Consider the following 25,538-nt stretch of genomic DNA (forward strand, 5'->3'; position numbering starts at 1 on the left):
CTGGCCTTTGGCACCAGACAACTTGCAGATGCTCTTAAGTTCCCAGTTCAAATGTCCTTTCTGTAGCCTCTGTCAACTTTTGTCAAGCGAAGTTCATTGTCCCTCTTTTTGTATTCCCAAAATACTTTTCTAAATTCCTCTAAATTCCCTTGGCACAGCAACTGAATAGTTGAACAAATAAAATCATGAATGAATAAACAAACCAGTTCTTGATTGATATTACAATCCCTATTTTGAGTCTAAGGTGCAGTTAGATTTGAACTTGAGGTGCGTACATTCTGTACATATCATGTGTTGTAATTCACATATTTGCTGCTCATTGTAAGAAGCACTTTTATGCTCTGCCTGTCCCCCTCAACAGACTTTGAAGAATATTTCTTATCTGCTACATTTATTTGTTACCATCATATACATATTTCATACACATGAATTGGATCATCTACATGCCTTCAAATTGACTGGATCTCTGTTTAGACTTTGCATGGATGAATCATTGATGTCTCCTTGATGTATAAAAATTAGAAATCTCATCTGTACATCTATTCCATCTATATCATATGCAGTATACCATATATACTATATATATTGTGTTTGAATGTGCATCATGAAATAGTTTCAAGCTTTAGCCCTACAGTCAGAGTGCCTGATTTCAAATTCCATCTCTACCATTCACATTAGAGGTATGACCTTGGACAGTGTACTTCCGTCATCCACAAAGTGGGGATAACAATAGTACCTGTGTCATAGCATTGTTGTGAGGATTAAATGAGAGACTACGTGTAAATAGCTGATGATGGTAAACATGCATAGTAAATGTGGCATGTAGGAAACATTCAGTACATTTGTATATATAGTGGAGTGTTAAATTCCACACTCTTATTTCACAGCAGCACTGACAGGTTGCTCTCAGACCCTGAACTGAGTGCTACTGAAAGCCCTTTGGCTGACAAGAAGGCTCCAGGGAGTGAGCGCGCTGCAGAGAGGGCAGCAGCTGCCCAGCAAAACTCCGAAAGGGCCCACCTTGCTCCACGGCCATCATATGTCAACATGCAGGTAATGGTAATAAAATAGGAAAGCCATTCAAATGTCACGTGTTTAGGTTCTGGTATGGAGAATTGAGTGAGTGTTCAGTAGTAGTGCAGAAATTAGGTTTTCCTTCTGTGCTACATTCAAAATGAAATTTAAATATATATGTAGCAGTTAGCTTGCTATAAACATTAAAAATGAAAAGCAGTATTTAGCTTAAGTGAGAACTCTTTAAAATATATTAAAAATGGTGCAGGATGGTCTGTGTCACTGTCTTATGCAAACAACATTATTCATGTGTTACTTAAAAAATTTTTAGATGAGTTTGCGGGACTGCATTTCTAAGTATTATTGCTTCATGACATAGTCTTGGATAAATAGATATACTATTTTCTATGTAATGAAGATGATAAACGTGTTTGGTGCCATTTAAAGATAGTTATGAGAATAACGAATGTGGAGTGTTCTTTGAAAGTAGATAATGAATATTATTGATGGTTGTGTTGGTTCACAGATTTTTTATGATTATAAAAACAACTTCCTTTAAATAATTTTTATGATTAAACAGCTTCCTCAATAGGAACTTTCTGTGTATCCATTTTCAAACTATTAGGCTAATTACTCAGAATAGACTATTGACCATGAAAATGCAGAAATTATAGATGACAATACGAAAGATAAGGATTTGTGCTTTGTGCTTTTAGAGATGCCTATAAACATTTGATGTCAGACCAGAATTGCTGAGTAGACTTACCTGTTTTATCTTTCACCACCAAAAAAGAGGAAGAACGTTCCACAAAATCCTAGAAACAGAAAAGCTTTCATAGATGTGTCAAAGAAATTAATTCATGGAGCCAAACTATATTACTTTAATTCCAGTGCAATCTGCAGTTTAGTCCTCCTTCTCTGTTTTTTTAATCTTTTGCATTGGAACATTTTCCTGTTTTTCGATGAAATTTCTTTTAAATAAAAGCCATGACCTTTATAATGTGTCAGTGTTTAAAAAAGACATTTAAGGCCGGGCACGGTGGCTCACGCCTATATTCTCAGCACTTTCGGAGGCCAAGGCAGGTGAATTGCTTGAGTCCTGGAGTTTGAGACCAGCCTGGACAACGTGGCAAAACCCCATCTCTACAGAATAATTCTAAAAAATTAGCAGGGCATGGTGGCAGCTACTTGGAGGCTGAGGTGGGAGGATCACCTGAGCCTGGGAGGCAGAGGTTGCTGTGAGCCAAGATTGCACTACTGCACTCTAGCCTGGGAGACAGAGCGAGACCCTGTCTCAAAAATTAAAAATAAATAAAATAAAAAAGACATTTATTACATTTTCTCTGGTGGATGTATTTTCAGTTAATATGAATTACAATTTATTTAACAAATATCAAATCCCCTTTATAATCTTTTAATGGTTTTTGTCTTGTGGTTCTTGTCACCTTTTCCATCAGATTTATACCTGCAGTGAACCATTTTCTTGCTTCTTTCTTTTAGGATGGATGAGCATGTTCTTAATGTTTGAGTTTCAGCCTAACTAGATGTATTTATGTTGTTAGTGAACAGTTGACTCTTAAAATCACTAAGAAATCAATGATAATATTCACTGAGCATTGACAGGGAGAAGGATTGAAAACTTGGCCTGATTTCCTTGGCTGAAAATGATCTCTATCTCGTGATTGCTCTTGGAGTGCTGTATCCCCAGCTCTCTTTTTATGCTTATTTCAGTTTCTAATTTATTTTATAGTTATTTCTCTTTCCTAACCCTCCTAAGACTGCATATCAGCCAGGCACAGTTGCTCACACCTGTAATCCCAGAACTTTGGGAAGCCAGGGTGGGCAGATCACCTGAGGTCAGGAGTTCGAGACCAGCCTGGCCAACATGGTGAAACCCTGTCACTACTAAAAATACAAAAATTAGCCCAGCGTGGTGGTGGGCGCCTGTAGTCTCAGCTACTTGGGAGGCCGAGATAGAAGCCGAGAGGTGGAGGTTGCAGTGACCTGAGATTGCACCACTGCACTCCAGCCTGGGCAACAGAGCGAGACGCTGTCTAAAAAAAAAAAAAAAACTGCAAGTCATCGAGGCTGTAGCTTATTTTTGATTCGTTGTTGTATTCTTCCACAAAGATGAGCATAGTCTCTTTAACCAGTAGGCCCTCAACGAATATTTGTTGAACAAGTAAATTTAGGTTCTCCGTATACCTTGCCTTTAGGCATTAATAATTAAAAATTGATTTTAACTCCCAATGCCATTTTAGTCCTAGGATTTAAAAACTTCATCAAAAATATTATCTAAAAATCTGGCTTTCCTGATACATGGCTGTGTTTTTAGTTACCACATGTCCTTGTTTGTCTGGGACAGCCCCTATTTACTTTTATTATCCTGGCCTAATTGCTATTCACAGCACATTTCACCTTCAGAAATGTCCCGTTTCAGACCATAGATTATATAAGTACCTTATATATGATGGTGTAGTCTTTCTGGTTAAAGAGCTCTTGCCAATTGGCCTTTGGTCCTTCTGGTAGGCCTTTGAGACATGCTTAGATCAAGTCTTAGCTAGTTCCTAAATTGGGGAGTTGATAACACTCAGAAGAGATTTGAAATGTAGCTGTATCTGCACTACTTTCTTCAAAATGATCTATCTTGGTCCTCACATAGACTTGACTACATTGTAGTTACTCATTCAGTTTTAATGGAATGAATCAATGGTGCTATCCTAGCCCTGTGCAAGAAACAGTAACTAGGTTTAATTTTATGGCATTGCTTAATGTCATTATAAATTAAAGTTAGACATCTGCCATTTATCTCACTTCAAACGCAAAGACTATGCCAGTTAGGTTAAATAATTTCTTAAGTTATCTTGACATCATACCACTTCAGGCCACGCTTACCTAAATGAAGAGGGGATTTTTGAGACCCTAAGGGGGCCAATAGATACACGACAGCATTTTGGAAATGTATTCTTTCAAAACCCACATTATTATTATTAGGCTGTTCACTATACTCTAGCAGACATTGGCTCTGGTGTGCTAGCTATTTATGGTAAATGAGTTTTTTTTTTCTTTTTTTAAGGAAAAATTCTAGCTCTTAAAGTCAACCTTAAAGTCAGAAGTGGTAATTTATTATTACTAATTAATTAGTGTTGGAAGCATGTTTAAACTTACAGATGTACCTTGGATTTCTGTGGCATTATTGTGCAAAGCTTGGTGTATGTCTCAGGCAGATTCATGGAACACAGTCAAAACCTTTGTTCTCTAACCATGGAGTATTGGCATGACATTTGGAGAGACTGTCAATAAAGGTATTTTCTGTTTCATTTTCAGGCATTTGACTATGAACAGAAGAAGCTATTAGCCACCAAAGGTATGTAATACACTAATAACTTACACTTGACTGTATTTTAGTACACTCACAAATGTTTTTTGAGTACTCATGATGAATTGACAACTTGAAAACTCATAAAAAGAAACCTAGAATATTTGGGTTCAAGTTGCATAAATTCTGTTGAATATATTTTGTTGAATGGTTTAGCATTAGACAAATTAAGAAATCATTTAGCATTTTTCATTTATCATTACTTTGGATAAAATGTTTCTTAAGATATTTTTAGGCATTTTGTGTTAAGAAATAACATTCAGTGATAATTGCTTCACATATATCAAAGAAATGACACTTATCATCAGTATTTTATTTAAGAAATGCATTAAACATACCAAGCATTGGTTTTATTTTGTTTCCAAAGCTATGTTAAAGAAACCAGTGGTGACGGAGGTCAGAACACCCACAAATACCTGGAGTGGCCTGGGTTTTTCTAAATCCATGCCAGCTGAAACTATCAAGGAGTTGAGAAGGGCCAATCATGTGTCCTATAAGCCCACAATGACAACCACTTATGAGGTTTGTAGAGTCATGTCCTACTCATTCTTCCTGTCTGTTCTCTCAGCAAAAGAGGTCAGTCCTTCCCCTGCCCTCATTCTTTTTTTTTTTTTTTTTTTTTTTTTTTTTTGAGACGGAGTCTCGCTCTGTCGCCCAGGCTGGAGTGCAGTGGCGCGATCTCGGCTCACTGCAAGCTCCGCCTCCCGGGTTCACGCCATTCTCCTGCCTCAGCCTCTCCGAGTAGCTGGGACTACAGGCGCCCGCCACCACGCCCAGCTAATTTTTTTTTGTATTTTCAGTAGAGACGGGGTTTCACCGTGGTCTCGATCTCCTGACCTCGTGATCCGCCCGCCTCGGCCTCCCAAAGTGCTGGGATTACAAGCGTGAGCCACCGCTCCCGGCTCCCCTGCCCTCATTCTTTATGTACATAAGGGAAAATGATTAGTGGTGACTTGTTTTTATTTCTATTCTTGTAAACACTCTGTTATAAAACTGATGCACTTTTGTATATTATGATCTTTTATCTGTATTCTCTCAAAGTTGTTGATCAGCTCTTAAAGAGATGTAAATTTGGATGTGAGTTTTTGTTGAGGGTGGGATATGTCATAAATGATAAGCGTAGGGCTAAGATTAAGCAAAAGGCAGATGTAATATTCCATAAAAATGTATAAAGAGTCGTTTTATCCAAGGGTTTCACTAGCAAGGTCACCATAGGGGGAAAAGGCAAATATTCAACAAAAATAGGTTTTCAGATATGAGTTAAAAATTCAGTGTGCTCAGATGTGCCAAGAACACAGCAAGAAGTATCTCAAACAAGTGCTCCAAAATTTTTATGTTTCCCAGATGTTCGCTGCCCTGCTCGGGGTGAGACTGAGAAGCTGGCATTCCTACCATATGGAAGGGATGTAGAGTTCCATACTCCACAGCCAGGCTACACGCGATTCACCAAGCAGGCCTTTTCCATTTCAAAGTATCAGACTTTGGCTCTAAGCCTTTGGGAGTGGGGGTGGGGCTAGAGAGAGCGTGCACACATACACAATGCTGGGAGACTGTACAAACCCAAACATGGATGAAAATGATTAATCCAAGAGTCCCAGTGTTCAACCAGAGAGAGCACTGTAGGCCAAAAAACAAATACTGGTTAAGGGTTTCAAAATTGTTGGTCTAATAACTAGCATTTGTAGATTGACCTTTTCTCCACCTATTTTCTTTGTAATAAATTAGGCTATTGATGAAACACAAAAGCAAACATGCTGCTTTTTTCTGTCTGTTTTGAGTAAGTGATAAAGAAAATACTATTGAAATATTAAAGAAAGAGTCTCCTGTGAATTTCATTGTCAGAGTTATAGTAGCAACCTGGCAGGCTGTATTTTAAAGATTGAAGTTACCTTCAGCAGCAGAATGCAGGAACCATTATGAAAAATGTTGAGGCTCCAGGAGGTACACTCTTCTTTCTTGCATTATAACACAGAGAGAAAATAAACATCTCCTTTTGTTAGCAGAGACCATAAACTGCTGTGCTCATTCTTAGAGTTTCACCTGATGCACGATATGGCTATTCCTTTCAGTCCATCCTTGCTTTTGACAGAGTGAAGTGTGCCAGGTTGTTGACTGTGTTCCTGTAGTTTCACAGATGAAGTATTTACTTCAGAAATGTGCATTCAGTTCTGCTAAGACCAACAGTAGGACAACTTGAAAATGATGTTCATTTTGGTAATGGAGTGGTCAAGTGCAGGGTTCTGATAACCACCTCTGACCAGATGTATAGCTTTGGTGAGTGACTTCACTCATCTGAGCTGTGTCTCATTCAGGTTGTGCTGAGAAGGGCATTGGAGAGGGCATCCAGTGCTTAGCATGATGTGTTGTTGGTTCTTAGTGATATTTAAAAAAATATTTATTTATTTATTTTGACATGGAGTCTCGCTCAGCCACCCTAAGCTGGAGTGCAGTGGCACGATCTCGGCTCATGGCAACCACCATCTCCTGGGTTCAGGCAATTCTCCCATCTCAGCCTCCCGAGTAGCTGGGATTATAGGCACCCGCCATCATGCCCGGCTGATTTTTGTATTTTAGTAGAGACAGAGTTTCACCACGTTGACCACGCTGGTCTTGTACTCCTGACCTCAGGTGATCCGCCCACCTCGACCTCCCAAAGTGCTAGGATTACAGGCGTGAGCCACCGCGCCCGGCCTAGTGATATTTTAAAATATTTTACTTTATTATTATTATTAGTCTCACTCTGTCACACAGGCTGGAATGCAGTGACACGATCTCGCCTCACTGCAACCTGTGCCTCCCAGGTTCAAGTGTTTCTCTTGCCTCAGCCTCCTAAGTAGATGGGATTACAGGCATGCACCACAACGCCCAGCTAAGTTTTGTATTTTTTTTTTTCTTTTTTAGTAGACCCAGGGTTTCACCATGTTGGCCAGGCTGGTCTCAAACTCCTGGGCTCAAGCAATCCATCTGCCTCAGCCTTCCAAAGTGCTGGGATTACAGGAGTGAGCTACCACACCTGGCCAGTTCTTACTGATACTGAGTGGCTGTTACTATTTCCAGTGGAGGACTTATTTTATCCTGAAGAAAACCAAGGGCTTGCTGAAAGATGAGATTATGTTTATGAATGCTCATTAGTGGAAGTATTTCTGCACACTCAGCCTAGTTACGCTTTTTCATATTCAAAGGAATATCTTAGGGTATTATGTGAACACATAAGAATTTAAGGTAATAGTAGTAATTATCTTAAATCACATTCATTTAGTTCAGCCACAATTTTATTCAATCCCCACAAACTCCTAGTAAGGAAAGAGGGGCCCAGAATGGCTAAGTGTCTTACTCAAGGTTGCTTATACTCCTCTTCCTAATGATTTAACCCAAGAGAGTCCATAGCAAAGGGTGGTATGTAACTAATCTAGAGCCATGTTGCATAGTTTTATGAACATAAGAATCACTCGAAGGCTTAATAATCCAGACTTTTCTCCTAGGATCTCACTCAAAAGGTAGGGAGTGAGAAAGAGGTATCTATTTGTGTTTTCAGCAAGAACCTAGTATAAATGTGATGCACGTGTCCCACAGGAAACACTGCCATGAAGGGATGTAACCCTATGGGGATAAGGGCAGGAATAGGCATAGGAGCCCAAAAGGCTCTTCTGCTCCAGCACTTGCCCAAGGACAGGTAGATCACAGATCACTTTCTGTGGGCAGAAATGTGCAGGGCCCTTCCTTCCTATGGCTTTTCTTGCTTTGGCTATCTTGGCTAGCCTGCCTTATCCTGGCTGGTGTTTAGCAGCCCATTCACATTGAAATTTGGGAGGGAGGGTGGGTGAGACCTGCTGGATTCCAGCATGGACATTAACCATGTAATCTACTTTTCTTCACTGCCTCTTTAAGTGCTACTAATGGAAAGATATGATCAAGTTTTTTTTTTTTCTTTTTTCTGAATGGTGTTCTAGATTCTCCCTGGTATATAAGTTAGACTTGAGCTTTTCCTCATGTATCCCAAATTCTTTGAAATGTAAGAAAGGGCCCCTCACATAGCATGGTCTGATTTTCTGCAGCAGTGGTTGTGTATGTCTTTTCCTTTATTCTTCCATAGCTCAGAAGGATCAGAAATAGGGCATCCAGCGAGTATTGCCTCTATAGATTAGGAAGAGGGGAAGGGCCTGGGGAAAAGTAGAGGGAGATTTTTATTAAAATAGAGACCACATCTTTGCTTATGGCACTAATATTTTTAAGTTGGAGAGTAGCTAAAAACACCTTCCTTTTTATTTTTTTTCCTTTTTCAAGAGAAAAATAAAGGCAAATGAACAAGGAGAATGCTGATCTATAAAAAGAGCAAGCGTGTTTGACCAATAGGTCCTGACGGGTGAGGGCTGCTCACTCAGTGTGCCAGGGACCAAATGTTTCCTGCTGTAGCAACTTTGCTTGAGGCAAGAATCTGATACTTCAAACTCTGTATTCAATATTATTGAGAAGCTCGGCTTGAGCAATTTTTTCCGGTTTTAGGGCAGCTTTGAGAAATTAATCTACTTCAGAGAGATCCCTTAGATAAGAAACAGGCACTTTCAAGCTTTTTTTGTTTTCTCCAAGATTCTAAAATATGACCCTGTCCCCTTATATTATATTGGGATACCAAAAGTCAAACAAAAGGCTGCTTTGACCTGCAGTAACTATGTCACATCAACAAAGCTACAAAGAGGTTTGGGATTTTCTTTTCCTTTTTGCCACCCATCTCTTAGAAGCATGAGTAATGGTCACATATTCTCAGAGCAAATAAAAACCTGCATTGAGAATCAAAGGTGGTTTTCAACTTCCCTAGCACTGATAGTAACGAGGTTGTCTAATTATTTTAAATCTTACAAATCTAGGAGTAGAAATATTAAAGATATTTTATCAAAGATATACAAATAATAAAGATACTTTCATTGAAAATGCCAGTTTTTGGTCTCAGAAAACTTCATTTCCCTATACCCATTGCCAGAAGTTAGTGAAGGTATCCCATAGTTGTAGGGAAAGGAGTCCTTGAGATTAATTCAATAATTCCACAAATACTAAGCACCTTATGTGTTCCAGACACAATTTTATACACTGGTAATACAGTGTTTGAATACAAGGTTCTTGCTTTTGCAGATGGAGCTTTCTTGTGGGTAGAGGGAAATACAAAACAAACAAGAAGTCATTAGGTAACAAGCGTCTCTGTTACATATGAAACAGAACCACTTTAGATTGGATAGTCATAAAGCAGACCTTATGAGCAAATGACATTCAAGCTAAAACCTAGATGCCAAGAAAAGGCCATGAAGATCTGGGGAAAGAGTAGTAGGCCAAGGGAACAACTGGCAGGATCATCCGGGAGTCAGAACCAGCCGGTGAGTTCCTGAAGCCGAGGTGGGTAGGGTTGGGGAGCATCAGCATCAGAGAAGAGATTGGAGAAAGGCAGAGGCTGGATTATGGAGCCTGTCAGTTTATGGTAAGGCACAGTGGAAATACATCACAGGACTTTACACAGAGGCATATTTGTTTTAATTTGCATTTTAAGAAATCAGTCTTGTTGCTTCATGGTAAATGGATTGTAGGGGGATAAGCAGCAAGAGTAGAATTAAAATGGCCCTTAGGGAGGCAGTTGGGACGTTGTGGAGGTGGATAGAAGTGGGCAGACTTGGGGTATGTTTAGAGATGACACTGATAAACTTGCTGAAGGATTGGCTGTGTTGAGGGAAGGAGGAACCAAGGATGACCCTTAGACTTTTGGCTGGAGCAGCTGGGTGAGTAGTAGAGTCACTAGCTGGGGTATAGGAATTCTGAAAGAATAAGTTTGAGGGTAGCTGATGGGGATGGGTAACAACAACTTGGTTTCAAGCACACTGAGTTTAAGATGCCTGTCAGACAGGAAAATGGCAGTGTCAGACTGGCACCTCTGATTCTAAATTATTTTCTTTCTTTCTTTTTTTTTTTTTTTTGAGACAGAGTCTCACTCTGTCGCCCAGGCTGAAGTGCAGTGGCGCGATCTCGCTCATTGCAACCTCTGCCTCCTGGGTTCAAACAATTCTCCTGCCTCAGCCTCCTAAATAGCTGGGATTACAGGCACGCACCACCACACCCAGCTAATTTTTGTATTTTTAGTAGATATGGGGTTTCACCATGTTGGTCAGGCTGGTCTTGAACTCCTGACCTCAGGTGATTCACCCACCTCGGCCTCCCAAAGTGCTGGAATTACAGGTGTGAGCCACCGCACCCGGCCTATGATTCTAAACTTCAACAGAGAAATCAAATCTAGAGTTAGAAATTTAGGAATCACTACTGTCATTGCTTTTTGAAAGGACTTGAGATTACTTAACAAGAAAGTAGACAGAGGGAAGAGAAGAGATCCTAGGACCAGGTACAGGGTAATCTGACATTTTAGAATGTAAAATAGGAAGATCCTCCAAAGGACACGGTGAGGTAGGTGGAAAACCTGGGGCCTGGGGTGTCAGGATGCCCTAAAGAAAGAAATTTTTAAAGGAGGGCATAGTGAGCTCTCTTTATGCCATTGCAAGATTGAATTAAGTAAGTTTATTGAAGTGAACAGTAAAGGATTCTCTTGGAATTACCTAATGAATATAATACTTTGAAAATCAGAGAATCTTGACTTTAATACTCTAGGTAATACCAAGTAGGGTGTCTATAATATAGTGATTAAATAAATGAAAGGATGAATAAATGCAAGTTCAGTGCAAATTTTAAATTATTTTTGTTTTTATTGTGGAGAATTTAAAAAGATAAATTACTCCAGGTATGTAATTTGTTAGAGAGATTGTATCCTTGTTTGTTTAGGGGAGGATGACACGGGAAATGACAGCTCCCCTTCCAACCTCAGGCTCTATTAGCATTTTGAGAAGCCAGCTTTGCCACATCACCATTTCTCTTACTTGTGTGATACAAGGCAGAAAATCTTTGCTCTACCAGGTGGAAGATTTGCTTTGTGGTCTCCAAAATTGGAAGGAGTCTCAGCATCCCCTCTTCCAAATTTTATAGAAGGTATTATTTATACCGGGGGCTCTCAGAACTCTCCCTCAGAATCTACTCCGCATAATGAAAGAAAAAGACTTCACTGTGCAAACTACCAAGTGTCCTTAGTGCTGCAGGGCAAAGGCTGTAGACAGGTTGCACAGCCTTCCCGAGAGTCAGCACTCATGAGTAACTGCGGTGGTTGGCAAGAGAAGTAAACGGCAGTGGTGTAATGTGGATTCTTTTCTCCTCCCACCCTGAAAAACCCACCTGATTAAACATTTCCTTATCCGGCTTTGTCTGTTTACAGGGCTCATCGATGTCCCTTTCACGGTCCAACAGTCGCGAGCACTTGGGAAGTGGAAGCGAATCTGATAACTGGAGAGACCGAAATGGAATCGGATCTGGAAGTCATAGTGAATTTGCAGCTTCTATTGGCAGCCCTAAACGTAAACAAAACAAATCAAGTGAGCTTTGTGTTTTATGCACACTTTTAGGTATCCCCAGATTAGAATGTGTTTATTTGGGTTGGAGCAGCCCTGTGGCCTCTCTGACTTCAAGTGCTTGGTGTAATTCACATGCCATCTTCTCTGTGAAGCCGTTCTCATTTCTCCCAGTGAAGCAGGCCACCTGGTTCTCTCCTCTCACTCCATTTTGTGCATGCTTTCATGCTAGCACTTGCCATACTGAAGGGCAATTATTTATCTACCTGTCTGTATCTCCTTGTGAAATTTGTGCTCCACAAACCACAGACTGTATTTGTTCATTTTGTAAACATTTATGAAGTGTCCACATCAAGTATTTTGTTATGCTCTGCCTTATTGGATATTTCTTCCCAAATGCCTAGCAGACTGTCTGACACCTAGTAGGTAGGTGCTCAGTAAAAGTTTGTGAAATGAATGCATGAGTGGGTAATGTACATACATGCATCCAGGTGGTGACAAAAAGACAAGGACATAAGAAAGTGGTTGAGACCAGGCATGGCAGCTCTCGCCTGTAATCCCAGCACTTTGGGAGGCGAAGGTGAGATGATAGCTTGAGCCCAGGGGTTTGAGACCAGTCTGGGCAACATAGTGAGATGTCATCTCTACTAAAAAAAAAAAAAAAAACAAAAGGCTGGGTATGGTGGTATGCATGCGCCTGTAGTCTTAGCCTACGTGGGAGACTGAGGTGGGAGGATCGCTTGAGCCCAAGAGTTTGAGGCTGCAGTGAGCTGTAATTGAACCACTGCACTACAGCCTGGGTGACAGAGCGAGACCCTGTCTCAAAAAAAAAAAAAAAAAAAGTGGTTGAGAAAAATGTGATTGAATTAGCATCTTAGACCATTGAAGAAAGACTGTCCAGTGGGTGGCTACTAAAGGTGAATAACAGGGTTTGATTTTGTAAATAGACAAGATGTTGCTGAATTAGCATAAACAGGAAAAAAATTAACTTATTACAGCATGGGGGTTCTGGCTTTTAGCAAATCTGGCTGAGACTCAGCATGAGCCCATTGTTTTATCTACAACAGCACCCATACTTCTGGGCTGTATAAACAGATGAGAGCTGACATTGTCATCACAAGATACGCCCCAGTGCCTTTTTTCAGGGTTTTTGACAAATTTGGAATCCTGAAACATGTAGAATATTTGAAGACTTCTTGAAGCTAGGCAATCTAGATGAGCATGGTAGACGCTCAGTAACAGTCAGTTTTTACGTTACTATCAATCATGTCAGCTGTGTTGTCAGGAGTCTCAGATTTGAAAGGAGTAATCAGGTTGTTGGCCAAGTGTAAATAAGAAAGCACGGTCAACTATTTCATTCCTAAATACACTGTCAATAGTAGCCTGGAGACTTCCCATTAGTTACCGGCTGGACGCTCCACCACTGACAGTATGATCAAGATGAGAGTCAGGCTGGTGCCAGGCACAGATGGAGGGGTGTAAATGATGTCCAGTCTCTAGCCCAAGATACATTCATTTGGTGCTTCTCCTTTTCTGTCTTTATCTCCTTTCCCTTCATTTAACATTGGATAATTAAATTGACTGTACTACTCAGTTGAATAGAAGTTCAAGATTAAGATGGAGGATACATTAATAAAAAGGAATGATTAATGAAGCACAGTTATTTGGGTTTTGTCACTTTTTAGGGCATAGGGAGTTTAAGAGAGACTATAGAAACTACAAGTAGTTAAGACCAAAAAAGAAAAATTAAGTAAAAGTAAGTTATAGGCTACTTTGAACATTTATCACTATGAACATTTTATTTTCAAATATTTGTTTTTATGATTTTTAATAATTTATTTAACTCAACATATGTTAAGATTCCTTTTAAATATGCAATCAATATAAAAATTATTTGAGATAGCTGACATTCTTTCTTAGGTTGTACAAAGTCTTTAAAATCCGCAGTGTATTGTGTACTGACAGAGCATTTTCATTCCCACTAGGCTCATTTCAGGTGCTCAATAGCCATGTGTGGCCAATGGCTACTGTATTGAGCAGCATAGTTTTAAATAATTTCTCTTAACACCCTTGTCCAGGTCACCAATGTTTCCATTTTCCCTGGGCATCCCTATTTATACCAGTTGCTGCAGCACAATTCTCAGTCACTCTTTTACTCTTGAAAAAAAAAGTAAATGTATCATTTGGACCATAAATTATATGGGCAGCCTTTTAGCCACTTTGATGTTGTCACATCCCACATCTGGTGGTCACTCACCCCATTTTGCTTATCACAGTCCACTTTGTGGCTTTGTGTCACCTTTGACCCGGTACCTCAATAGTCACTCCTCCTCAAACTGTTTTTATGACTTTGGGGCCTCTGCTTCACCTTTAAATGGTGGAGTGTCCCAGAACTCAGTATCTTGGGGTTTGGTTTTGGGTCCTTTCTCTACACATTCACCCCAAGAGATAAACAGCTATCCTTAAGAGAAAAACCTTATCAGGAAATGCCTTCCACTTGAGAATCATAAAGGACATCTCAATTGGGAGATGAAAACAACCGGAGAAAGTGATCAATGACACCCAAAACAGTGCAGAACAAGATTCCTAGATTTGGCAGATGCGTGGATCCCCAGAGTAGACTAGAGGGATCTGATTGGCTTTGGTCAGTGTCGTCCTCCCTCACCTCTTTGGGGATCTCTCCTGAAGCCACATCTTTGGTGTAAGAGGACAGATTTCCCACACAGGCAAGAGCTCATTATTGGTCTGGGAGGTGGAATGCCTGCACTCCACTAAAATCTCCAAGGCTGTGTGTGTGTGTGTGTGTGTGTGTGTGTGTGTGTGTGTGTGTATGTGTGAGACTTACTTGGCTTGGTTCAATAGTCCATCACCAGCACTTGCTTGTCACTGGGTCTGAGAGCCACAGACAGTTTGTTGAAACCTTTGCCCACCAAATCAGTTGCAGAACCAAGGAAAAGTTCAGCATTGCTATCTTAAAAGTTTTCCCCGAGACAGATTTATTTTTGTCCTAAATTAAATCCAGGAACCCCAGCATCATTCTTATCACTTCATACATTACTGTTAATCTTGGAAGTGTGCTGTTTTGTGACCTTGCTACCTAATTATATTTTTTAGGGAGCAGGATTCATGTGTTGCAATATCATACAATTCCTTTGACCAAAGAAAAGCACAGGTGTAGATACAGAGAGCCACCCTGCCATCCAACGGAGCCTGGACTTGTAATAACTTTCCATACCTTTATTTTGTCCCAGGGATCCTCTTTACAGCTCCTCATTTAATTCACATCCAATCAATTATAAACAACAAATGCTTCTGACTACTCAGGGAGAATATGATGAATGATTATTAACTACAGAGGCACTGTTGCGGAATTTCTGCCTCCCAAGTGTAACCTTTTAAATGGCAAGAGCCTCCCTGAACGCAATAACCAGCATTTCCTTAATGAAAAGCCAATATTTCAGTAAAGGATTGCTGTATTTCTACAGCTACTGCCCTATTCAGCTGAACAATGAAAGTTGAAATATTTAGGTGATTAAAACTTTTAATTAAACCATGTTCTCTCTGGGCATTTACACTTCAAGCCTGTCTCTCCTTTGCCTTTCAGCGGAACACTATCTCAGCAGTAGCAATTACATGGACTGCATTTCCTCGCTGACAGGAAGCAATGGCTGTAACCTAAATAGCTCTTTCAAAGGCTCTGACCTCCCTGAGCTCTTCAGCAAACTGGGCCTGGGCAAATACACAGATGTCTTCCAGCAACAAGAGGTCGGTCATTATTTATTTTCCCAAGTATCTTTGTTTTGATTGTGTGTATGATGACTTCGAGAATGAAATCACTTACTGACCTATGAGTATGCTTTCACTGAGCATTTATTCAAGTCTCATAGCTTGTTCTTGCTACTAAGAAAAATGTCATCTCATTTCTTATTTAGTGCAGCTAGTAAACACAGGACAGCAGAAATAGAGAAAATCATACTTGCAGAAAAATGTACAATAGCTATGTAACAGTTTTAGCAATAAAACCCAGTCGATATAGAGATTCCTAGGAATTTTTGTAGTCACAGCTCCCTTAAGGGCAGTAACAAGTCTGTATTTAACATGATTTCATTTTGAATCTGTTGTTGTCTTTATTTGTGGCACTTAAAAGTAAATAACAGCATCTGAAATATCTCTGGCTGTTTTTGACTCATCCTGGTCATACTGAAGTCTGTTCTCACAGAATATATGTTTTTTTTTTCAACATGTTAATTTATTAATTAACTTATTGTTTGGGTTTCACCTGAACTGGGACAGAACTGAGATGTCTACTGAACAATCACGACCATGGATTTTGGTCAAACTGATTAGCTGTATCCTATTATGTACTGGCACAAAGAAAAGAGGCCCCAGGCATGATTCTTCCTAACAGTGCTCTCACATTACTGGGGCACAGCTAACTCAAAGTGTCAGATAATTAAAATGGTTTTATACATTTGTGTCTTTTTCAAATCAAGACATGGTCCATGTTTGGTGCTAGTTGGCTTAATTTTATGTTAGAGAACATCTGATTTAGTCAGTAATTTCTAGGCACGTGTCAGTTAATAAAGAATCTATGGTTTTTACTAGGCACTTTGTATCATAAATTCAGTGTACTGCCCATGGTCCAATAAATTATTAAGTTTAAATGCTGAACGTTTTTGTTTTTTACACTGAAAGGGCAATTGTTGTGTGTATTAAATTTCAGGGTATTGAGTTTTTTTTTCTGTTTCTCCTACATCTGAGTTAGTGTTCATTTAACCAAGAATTTTCTAAGCTGAATAAACCTTTCATAATCAGTGCATTAAAGAATATATCTCTTTATTTTATCTTGCTGGTTAGATGATGGTAGCTGGAAGCAGAAGAATTTTAATGTGTCCAGGCACAGAAGGTCAAAAAGCAAGAGATTGAATGTTAATTCAGTGATATTCTGGGTTTGTTTTCATCTATGTTTCCTATTTGAAGAAGCATAGAAATTGTAGCTATTTCTTATTCCAATTACTCCAAGAAGGAAAAAAAACATGAAAGTATAAAGCCAGAGGGACTTAATTTAATATTTCATTAACTACAGCAGGGGTCAGCAAACTGTGGTCTGCAGGCCTGCTGCCTAATTTTGTAAAGTTTTATTGGAACACAGCCACATTCATTTGTTTACATATTGTCTATGGCTTCCTTCCAGCTATAACAGCAAAGTAAAGTAACTACAACACTGACATTATGGCCCACAAAGCCTAAAATATTTACCATCTGGTCCTTTAAGAGAAAGTTGGGGAACACTTGAGCTGAAGAATCTCTATTATAGAATTTCTGAAAACATATCTTTAGAACTGTGATAAATGATGGCCTAAGGTTTTCTAAGATCTGGATGTACCTTCCAAATCAAAACAGGACAATTTAAATTATCTTCAGTATCATTTAATGAAAAGTTTTACCTGTTCATGGCATGTTGAAATTTGGTCATCTGCTTCTTTCAATGTAGGATATTTTCTAATACTCAGATGTGATTTAACAAGAATCCCCCATAAGTAACTTCATGAGATTTAATTTATTGTAAGCATGTTGAAGATTCATTTAGCAACTTTCACAGATGATGTATCAACATGCATTATTACTAACCATGCCTGCCAATTATCTTCTTTGGTAAGCCCAGTACTTTATAGCTATAGTGAATGCTCCCAACAGTTCTGCAAGATACAGTATTGTCAACCCTCTGTGCCCACAGCTAGTAATGGCAGAGTCAGGATCTGAACCCAAGTCTCTTTGGCTTCAGAATCTGTTGTCTTTCTCTTCTTACACACTATCTTTAAAGGAAAGTGGGGGATCCTTGGGCAATTTCCCTTCATACTTTGTTCCTGATGCCAGACAGTACAGTTTTATAGTTCCTGCAAATACTTCTTTTGTGTCCCTTTCAGTGATAGTTTGCTGGGTTGAGCCAAGTGAACTGTAGATCTGATTGTGTCTGGGAATTCTTCTTTCAATCCTTTCAATCCTGTGTTGAACACAAAGGAAGATGCCATCTGTTTTATTATTTAGTTTCTTCTTATAAAGATAAAGGTACACTTAACCAATTCAAAATCCCAACCTAAGAAATATTTTTCTCTTTCCTGAACAGATAATGCTCTTCCTTTTATCCGTTCACAAAAATGGTACAATCCTTTGTGTTTCCTTTTTTGCTATAGTTGCTGGGTTGCTCAGAGCTAAATCTTCTGCTAGAATCATCATTTCCATTTCACCACCTTTCTTAATTCTTGTTTCTTAGGTTTGTGCTATGACCTTTCTTTTCTGGAAGTAGGCAGAGTATAATTAATAAATAAGCATGATAACAAGTTGATCCTACAGTGGGAGAGAAAATAAGTAATTAATATATTGGTTATAGATTGACCTTTCTACCCACAGATCGATCTTCAGACATTCCTCACTCTCACAGATCAGGATCTGAAGGAGCTGGGAATAACTACTTTCGGTGCCAGGAGGAAAATGCTGCTTGCAATTTCAGGTGAATATAAATATTCAACTCATATGTTAAAATCTGAATAACCTCTGCCAGTGGTCTCAGCCATTGGGTTGTTTCTACCCATTAACTGCTGGCTTACTAACCTAACACCTTAGTTGTGGTTTCAGAGGGTTTTCCTGTCAACAGTGTGACAGATCCTGAGACTGTCTTACTTTTTCATCAAGGCATTGCCTGAAAACCTGCCTTAACAAGGGTCATATATGAAAATAGATCTCTTCAGAAAGATCTAACCAAAATTGCCCTATGCAGAACATGAGAAGTTGGGGAGAAAGTTTAATTCTCCTCTTTGCTGTTGTGTTAAACAGTAATCATTACATTAGTGAATAATTATTCTTGATTGGCAGTTATGTTTCAAATGTGTGTGTCCTTGCACACCGACTGAGATCATTGCACTGAGAAGAAAAGAATGCTGGTTGCAATAGTGTGGAATCTGGCAGTGTTACTTGTCTTAATTCTTCTTAGTCTTCCCACTGTTTTAATAGAATTTATGAGTCACAGGACGTAGTATCCTGAAGATAGTCACAGAATGAAGGAAAATAATGTCTGTCTCCCTAGGCCACTTTCTTTGTGCATCTGTTGCATATATATTTTAGAAAATGCTCTATACATATTTATTGGGTGCCACTCATTTGAAAGGAATTGAGCCAGATGATGAGTCAGGAGTTGGAAAATACATAGTAACGAACCTCAAAAAAGTGTTTAGAGAAATATGCGGAAATTTGAAGGAGGGAATGGGATTAGTTTTTGAAGACTTGCCAATAAAGTTCTTGAATGTCAAGTTTATATGTGTCCCAGTCTCAGAAAGACAGACACACCAGGGGCAGAAGCCAAGTGTCATGTGCTGTGGAAAAATGAATGCTTTTTCAGAACACTGAATTTGCAGGCTATGCCTCGGTGAAGCCAGCAGTTACATCCAACTGGTCAAAGTCCATTCCAGACAGCATTCACTAATCAGATCAGCAGATAAAATTTAAAACCTCAGTGGTTTTCCATTTTATTTTAGCAGCATGTTGAATGCCCCACCCATCTTCCCATAGGAAATCTTTATCTGAAGCAGATATAGGCAAAGCATCTTTGAAATAGGAGTGGAAATCCAGCCATTGAGCTTCCTGGTGGCAGCCTATTAGGTTCTTCTGTGGACAGAGTTCTACACTCATCAGTTTTACCAGAACTTCTAAAATTTCTTCTTGGATATACTGTGTGTACCCGAGGCTCTATTAATGGAACTCCACAGGGAAAATGCATAATTCCTGCTCATAAGATCATCTTGGTATAGTGGAAAGAACACTGGATTCAAATAGGAGATCTGGGCTTTACCTATGCTAAGTCATGAGTCCTTGAGTGAGTTTCCAAACCTCTTTTGGCTTTGGTTTATTAATCATGAAGGTAGATTGGAATTTATGATTGTACAAAGGTCACCTTCCATTTCTGAGATCTATCCTTTCATGTGATATCGTCAGGCTTAGTGAAAATGGACAAAACTGTAGTTTTAGTACTTGTTCTTTTTACCATCTATGATAATAGAGTAATTTTTAAAATTTGTTTTCTGTAAAGCTCATCCTCGGGGCTATCCCTAGACTCAAGCTAACTTTAAAAGTTTTCATATTCTTTTATTAATTTGCAAATGAAATTTATATACTGTTTGAAATGTGATTAACTTATGCATTCACCATACCTATACTGTTGAAATATGCCTGCAGGCCAGCAATTTTTTATCAGTGAAGTGTACAGTCCAGAGCTCCATAATCTTTCACTAGAGATTCATGGAATGGCAGTGAGGATATAGTGAAAACTAAGTTCATTTTTTGGTGTCCCAACCCAATTCCGAATTCTGTAAAGATTTTAGCAACAAGCAGATAGCTGTAAATACATTAGCAGGTTGTAGATAGATCATCAATACCTTTACTCTGGAATATATCAGTATCTTTTGGGGGAGGTAAGATGGGAATCAGAAAGGTTTCAAGTTCTCTATTTTAAAAAATATATATTTTTTCTAATCATTATCTTCTTTGTCATTCTGTTGAGGTTATATAGTACTTTTGCAGACTTCCTCTCTCAGTGGGGTCCACCAGGTCCTCTTGCTTTTAAAGGGAGTTTGAGACTGACTAAAACGCCTTATGGCTGCTCTGCACAGCATAAAGGACTTGATTATTTTAAGAATGATTTTGTCTTACTTTGTTGAGTGCATTTGTTTGAACCTGGTAAATTATTTTCTCTGAAAGCAATACATTTTTATTGAGAAAATTCTTCATCAAAAAGCTTCTTTCTTCAATTCAACTTATCTGATAACAAAGACATCCCTTTATAGTCCCAGAACATTCTGTCTCCCTATAGATGCAGTATAGCTGGGCAGTCTGAACTCACATTTGGCTTATGGTTACAGATTGGTTAGGTCCAGAGTTTGCTTAAAATTGCTTTTTAAATTTTGTAGATTTTAAACTTATAATCTGAGTGATTCTTTCAGTAGAAGGTTTTATTTTTAATCTCAAGCCAAAATACATTTAATGTTATAGCAGTAGATGAAATTTATCTCTAATAGAGATGGATCAAAGTATAAATTTGATCTCTTTTTCCCCAAATCCACTTTTTTTTTGGAAAATTCACAGATTTTTCTCAGAATATTTTCATGATTGGTTAAATGTACAGGGACTCAGTGAAAGGACGCTTAGCATCCTGTTGACAGGCTTCCCACCACGGCCTCAGGTAGATCTAACATTTCCCGACCTATTCTTTTAGTTTGTGACTCTGTTCAGATCCGCAACAAGATCCTGAGAGCTGCCAGGATTGTGTGAACCTTGGAATTTCAAAGAAAAAGGTTGGTATTTTCCCAAACCATCCCTTAGGCTTACTGAAAAATATTAGAGGAGTTTGCCTTATCATTTAAACAACAACAACAACAATTCTAAAGTCTCTTCAGTAGGACTTGACCTTGATAACCTCTCTGGAAGATTTATCTCTGTGCATCACATTTAAAAACATATGTATGTACTCTCTTAGAAACTGTATCGGTTAGGGTTGGATTCCCTTGTGATCATTTTACTGTTTCAAAGATCTAGCTGATGTGTCTTTTCAGAATAAAGTTTTTAATATTTATTTTGAAAAACTTTGTCTTTATGGCCCAGTCGTTGTCATGTGCTCAGTTATACGTGTTATATATGCTAAAGGAGAATGTTGTTTGGCCTCATTCCTTTTTTTTCTTTGCTGTAAAATGGGAATGTCCTCCTGAATTGTACGTTATTCTCCCGTGAGAAAACGGAGGCCGAAGATAGTCCCTAGCTTGAAGATGATAAAACTTTTCCAGGCTGTGTACTTAAGGGGATTCATTTATTATTAACGCTTCTATAAGTTTGCCGTTAAATATATTCAATTCTGTCTTGATTTCTGAATTTTGAAGTGCTGTGTTTGTTTTTGTTTTTAACAAGATACATGTATTCAGCTTTTAATAACTGTGTTTCTGGAGGAACTTGAAACAACAGCCATCTGTATGCATGCCTGCATGTGTCTTTTGCTTGTAAAGATACCTTCCTTGCTTCTTCAGAGTGAAGCTGGGTTTTTCTATTTAAAAATTAAATTTGGCATGTTAAAATAGCAAATAAAGCTCTGTTATCTGGCATACTTGGAACTATCGGTTTCTCAGATTTGTATTCCTGATGCCTTGGTTGGTCTTCTCTGTCCAGTGGGTCACTGAAGGCCGGTGCTCAGGGCATTGACCTTTCCATCAGGCATGTGAGGTTTCATCTCTGTCACTTAGTACCTGTGTGGGCAAGTGACTTAGTCTATTTTTTAAATCAGTTTTTTCACCTATAAAATGGAGAATGGTAATATTATCTATCCCTTAAAGAAGACTTGAATAGGGCAAAATAAATGTAAAGTGCTTGTCATACAATAAGGCTAATGAATCATTGTTATTTTTCTTCTCTCCTAAGACCTATATATGAACAAAAGAGAGATATCTCCAGTGTTGCTTTGACCATATAGAGCAGGCATTTACATTTTGGAAGGCAATGGGGTAAAATGTTAAGGGTATTGGTCATCTTCCAGAACTTGGCCATAGGAGCGTGTCTGGTCATATGGTCATCCTTAACACCGTGCAGTCTGTTACAACCTGAGTCTGTGTCTTCAGCATTACTGTAGATGGCCATATCTTACATTGTAACTTCACAATTCAAAAGGGAATTGATTGTGTGTGTGTGGTTTAAAAAGTACTGAGTACCATGCAAATATAAGGTGAATCACCTGCTCTAGCCCCTCAAAGAGACAACTTTAAGCCAATCAATTACATAATCCCTCTAATCTATTTTAAACTGAATAAATTTAAGGGTATTTGCATTTGTTTGTTATCAAAACCCTAATTTCCATAGTCTGATGATTCTGTGTACTTGCATGAGTTTGTCAGAATGCCTTACATCAGTGATTTTGAGGTGGGGGCGGAGGTTGATGCATACTCATAAAACAACGTAATCTGTTTCAATTAACTTTTTACCTTTCCAGTTAATAATTTTTAGTTGGCAAAAGACAAACTAAACAGTGTTTTCAGAGTACTCTGATTTCTTTACAATTCAAATAGGGCACCTCAGGTTTTCCCTGAAATTTTAGATTCAAGTATTTGTTGTTCGTATTAATTTTCTGAGCTGATATGATTTTTTTACTAGATTAATTTTTTATTCAAAGAAACCTACTCATATGCCTCTTTCTAAAACTATTTCTGACTCAAGAAGTATAGGCTTCATGAGTTGGCAGAGCCATGGGGGCTGTGGCTTAATATAGTTGACCCTTGAACAACATGGATTTGAACTGCATAGGTTCACTTATACACAGAGGTTTTTCAATAAATATATTGGAAATATTTTTGGAGATTTGTGACAACTTGAAAAAACTTCCAAACTGCATAGCCTGGGAATATTGAAAACATTTACGAAAAAGTTAGATATGTCAAGAATGCATATGTATGAAATATATACAGATACTAGTCATATTTTATCATTTACTACCATACAATATACACATCTATTATGTTAAAATTTATCAAAACCTCACAGACCATATATGGCACCACTGGCAGCAGAGAGAAATGTAAACAAACATAAAGACATTTTAAATCTTAACTGCATAAAATTAACTGTTATATACAGTACTGCTGTAATAATTTCATAGCCACCTGTTGCTATTGCAGTGAGCTCGATGTTACAAGTATCTGCTTAAAGCACTGTATGACACTAATCTCCACCTGAGCAATTAATCTCTCCAGTAAGTTGCATATAACAGTTACAGGTGATCTCTCACAATTCTTGAGTATTTTTCATTGTGTTTAGTACAATACCATAGACCTTGAATAACACCATAGGACCCACATAAAGTGCCACTAATGCTCTCAAAAGCAAAGTCATGACATCATGAGAAAAAGTTGAATTGCTTAATATGGACCACAGATTGAGGTGTGTAGCTGCATTTGCCCACCACGTCAAGATAAGTGAATCCAGCATAATGACTATTGTTTAAAAAAAAAAAAAGGAAATTTGAGAAGCCATTGCTGCAGCTAGACCTGCAGATGCAAAAGCCTTGCACTTTTTGCAAAATAGCTTTTTTATCTTGCATTGAAAATGCAGGTTTTAGAGAGGGTGCAGGATTGTTATAAAAAAGCATACTTATTGACTCCATGATTCAAGAAAAAGCAAAGTCATTATATGACAACTTAAAGCAAAATGAAGGTGTAGGATCTAAAGTTGGAGAAATTAATGACAGCAAAAGATGGTATGTTAATTGTAGAAAGAGGTTTGGCTTAAGAAATGTGAAGATAACAGGAGAAGGAGCTTTTGTCAACCACGAGATACCACATGAGTTCCCAGACATGGTTAAGAAAATCATTGAGGAGAAAGACTATATACCTGAACAGGTTTTTAATGCAGATGAAAGTGTCCTATTCTGGAAAAAAAAATGCCACAGAGGATTTTTATTAGTAAGAAAGAGAAACGAGGCCGGGCGCGGTGGCTCACGCCTGTAATCCCAGCACTTTGGGAGGCCAGGGCAGGTGGATCACAAGATCAGGAGACTGAGACCATCCTGGCTAACACGGTGAAACCCTGTCTCTACTAAAAATACAAAAAAAAAAAAAAAAAAAAAATTAGCTGGGCGTGGTGGCAAAGCACCTGTAGTCCTAGCTACTCGGGAGGCTGAGGCAGGAGAATGACGTGAACCCGGGAAGCGGAGCTTGCAGTGAGTGGAGATCATGCCACTGCACTCCAACCTGGGCTATAGAGCGAGACTCCGTCTCAAAAAAAAAAAGAAGAAGAAGAGAAACGAACACCCGAATTTCAGACAGGAAGGGACAGGCTGACTGCTGTTTTGTGCGAATGCAGTCACGTTTATGATCAGGACTGCCCTTATCTGTAAAGCTGCCCACCCTTGAGCCTTGGAGGGAAAAGATTAACACCAGCCGCCAGTCTTTTGGTTGTAGCACATGAAGGCATGGATAACAAGAATGCTTTTTCTAGACTGTTTCCAGGAAGTCAGGAAGTAACTTGCCAGTAAAAGACTGACTTTTAAAGTTCTTTTGATGTTGGATAATGCCCCTGGCCACTGAAAACCCCATGCGTTTAACATCAGAGTGGTCAAACTAGTTAACTTGTCTCCAAACACAAAGTCTCTAATTCAGCTTCTAGATCAGGTGGTCATAAGGACCTTTAAGGATTGTTACACATGGTACTTTATGGAAAGGATTATCAAGGTTATAGAAGAGAACCCGGATAGAGAAAACATTATGAAAAGCTGGAAGGTTTACACCATTGGAGATGTCATTGTTGTTACAGAAAAAGCTGTGAAGCCATCAGGCCCAAAACAATGAATTCCTGCTGGAAAAAACTGTGTCCAGATATTGTGCATGACTTCACAGAATTTACCATAGAGCCAGTCAAGAAAATCATGAAAGAAATTGTGGATATGGCAAAAATAAATAAAGTGAGGGATTTCAATATCAGATCTTGGAGAAATTCAGGAGCTAATAGATACCACACCAGAGGAATTAATAGAGATGACTTGATGGCGATGAATGTTTCTGAACCAGTGCCAGATGATGAGGAAGACATAGAAGAAGCCGTGCCAGAAAGCAACTGACGTTAGACAGTCTGGCAGAAGAGTTCCGATTATTCAAGACTGCTTCTGATTTTTTTAATGACATGGATTCTTCTCTGAT

The 25,538-nt window shown here is 38.8% G+C and overlaps 1 protein-coding gene across 7 annotated transcripts in view; it reads left to right on the forward strand.

Moving 5' to 3' along the window:
* The window catches only part of BICC1 (BicC family RNA binding protein 1), a 329,904-nt gene that overhangs the window by 300,659 nt on the left and 3,707 nt on the right, over positions 1–25,538 (forward strand). For 5 of the 7 annotated variants that reach the window (XM_055274350.2, XM_055274352.2, XM_063637893.1 and 2 more), the window contains 6 exons: positions 888–1,053; positions 4,342–4,381; positions 4,761–4,915; positions 11,688–11,844; positions 15,425–15,585; positions 18,232–18,331. In XM_055274350.2, coding sequence (XP_055130325.1) covers positions 888–1,053; positions 4,342–4,381; positions 4,761–4,915; positions 11,688–11,844; positions 15,425–15,585; positions 18,232–18,331 — 779 coding nt within the window. Of the gene's footprint in view, positions 1–887; positions 1,054–4,341; positions 4,382–4,760; positions 4,916–11,687; positions 11,845–15,424; positions 15,586–18,231; positions 18,332–21,085; positions 21,164–25,538 lie in introns of those variants that run through there. The other 2 variants (XM_055274353.2, XM_055274351.2) reach the window with 2 other exon arrangements.

Source organism: Symphalangus syndactylus, chromosome 4 (assembly GCF_028878055.3).
Source record: "Symphalangus syndactylus isolate Jambi chromosome 4, NHGRI_mSymSyn1-v2.1_pri, whole genome shotgun sequence".
NCBI classification, from domain to species: Eukaryota; Metazoa; Chordata; class Mammalia; order Primates; family Hylobatidae; genus Symphalangus; species Symphalangus syndactylus.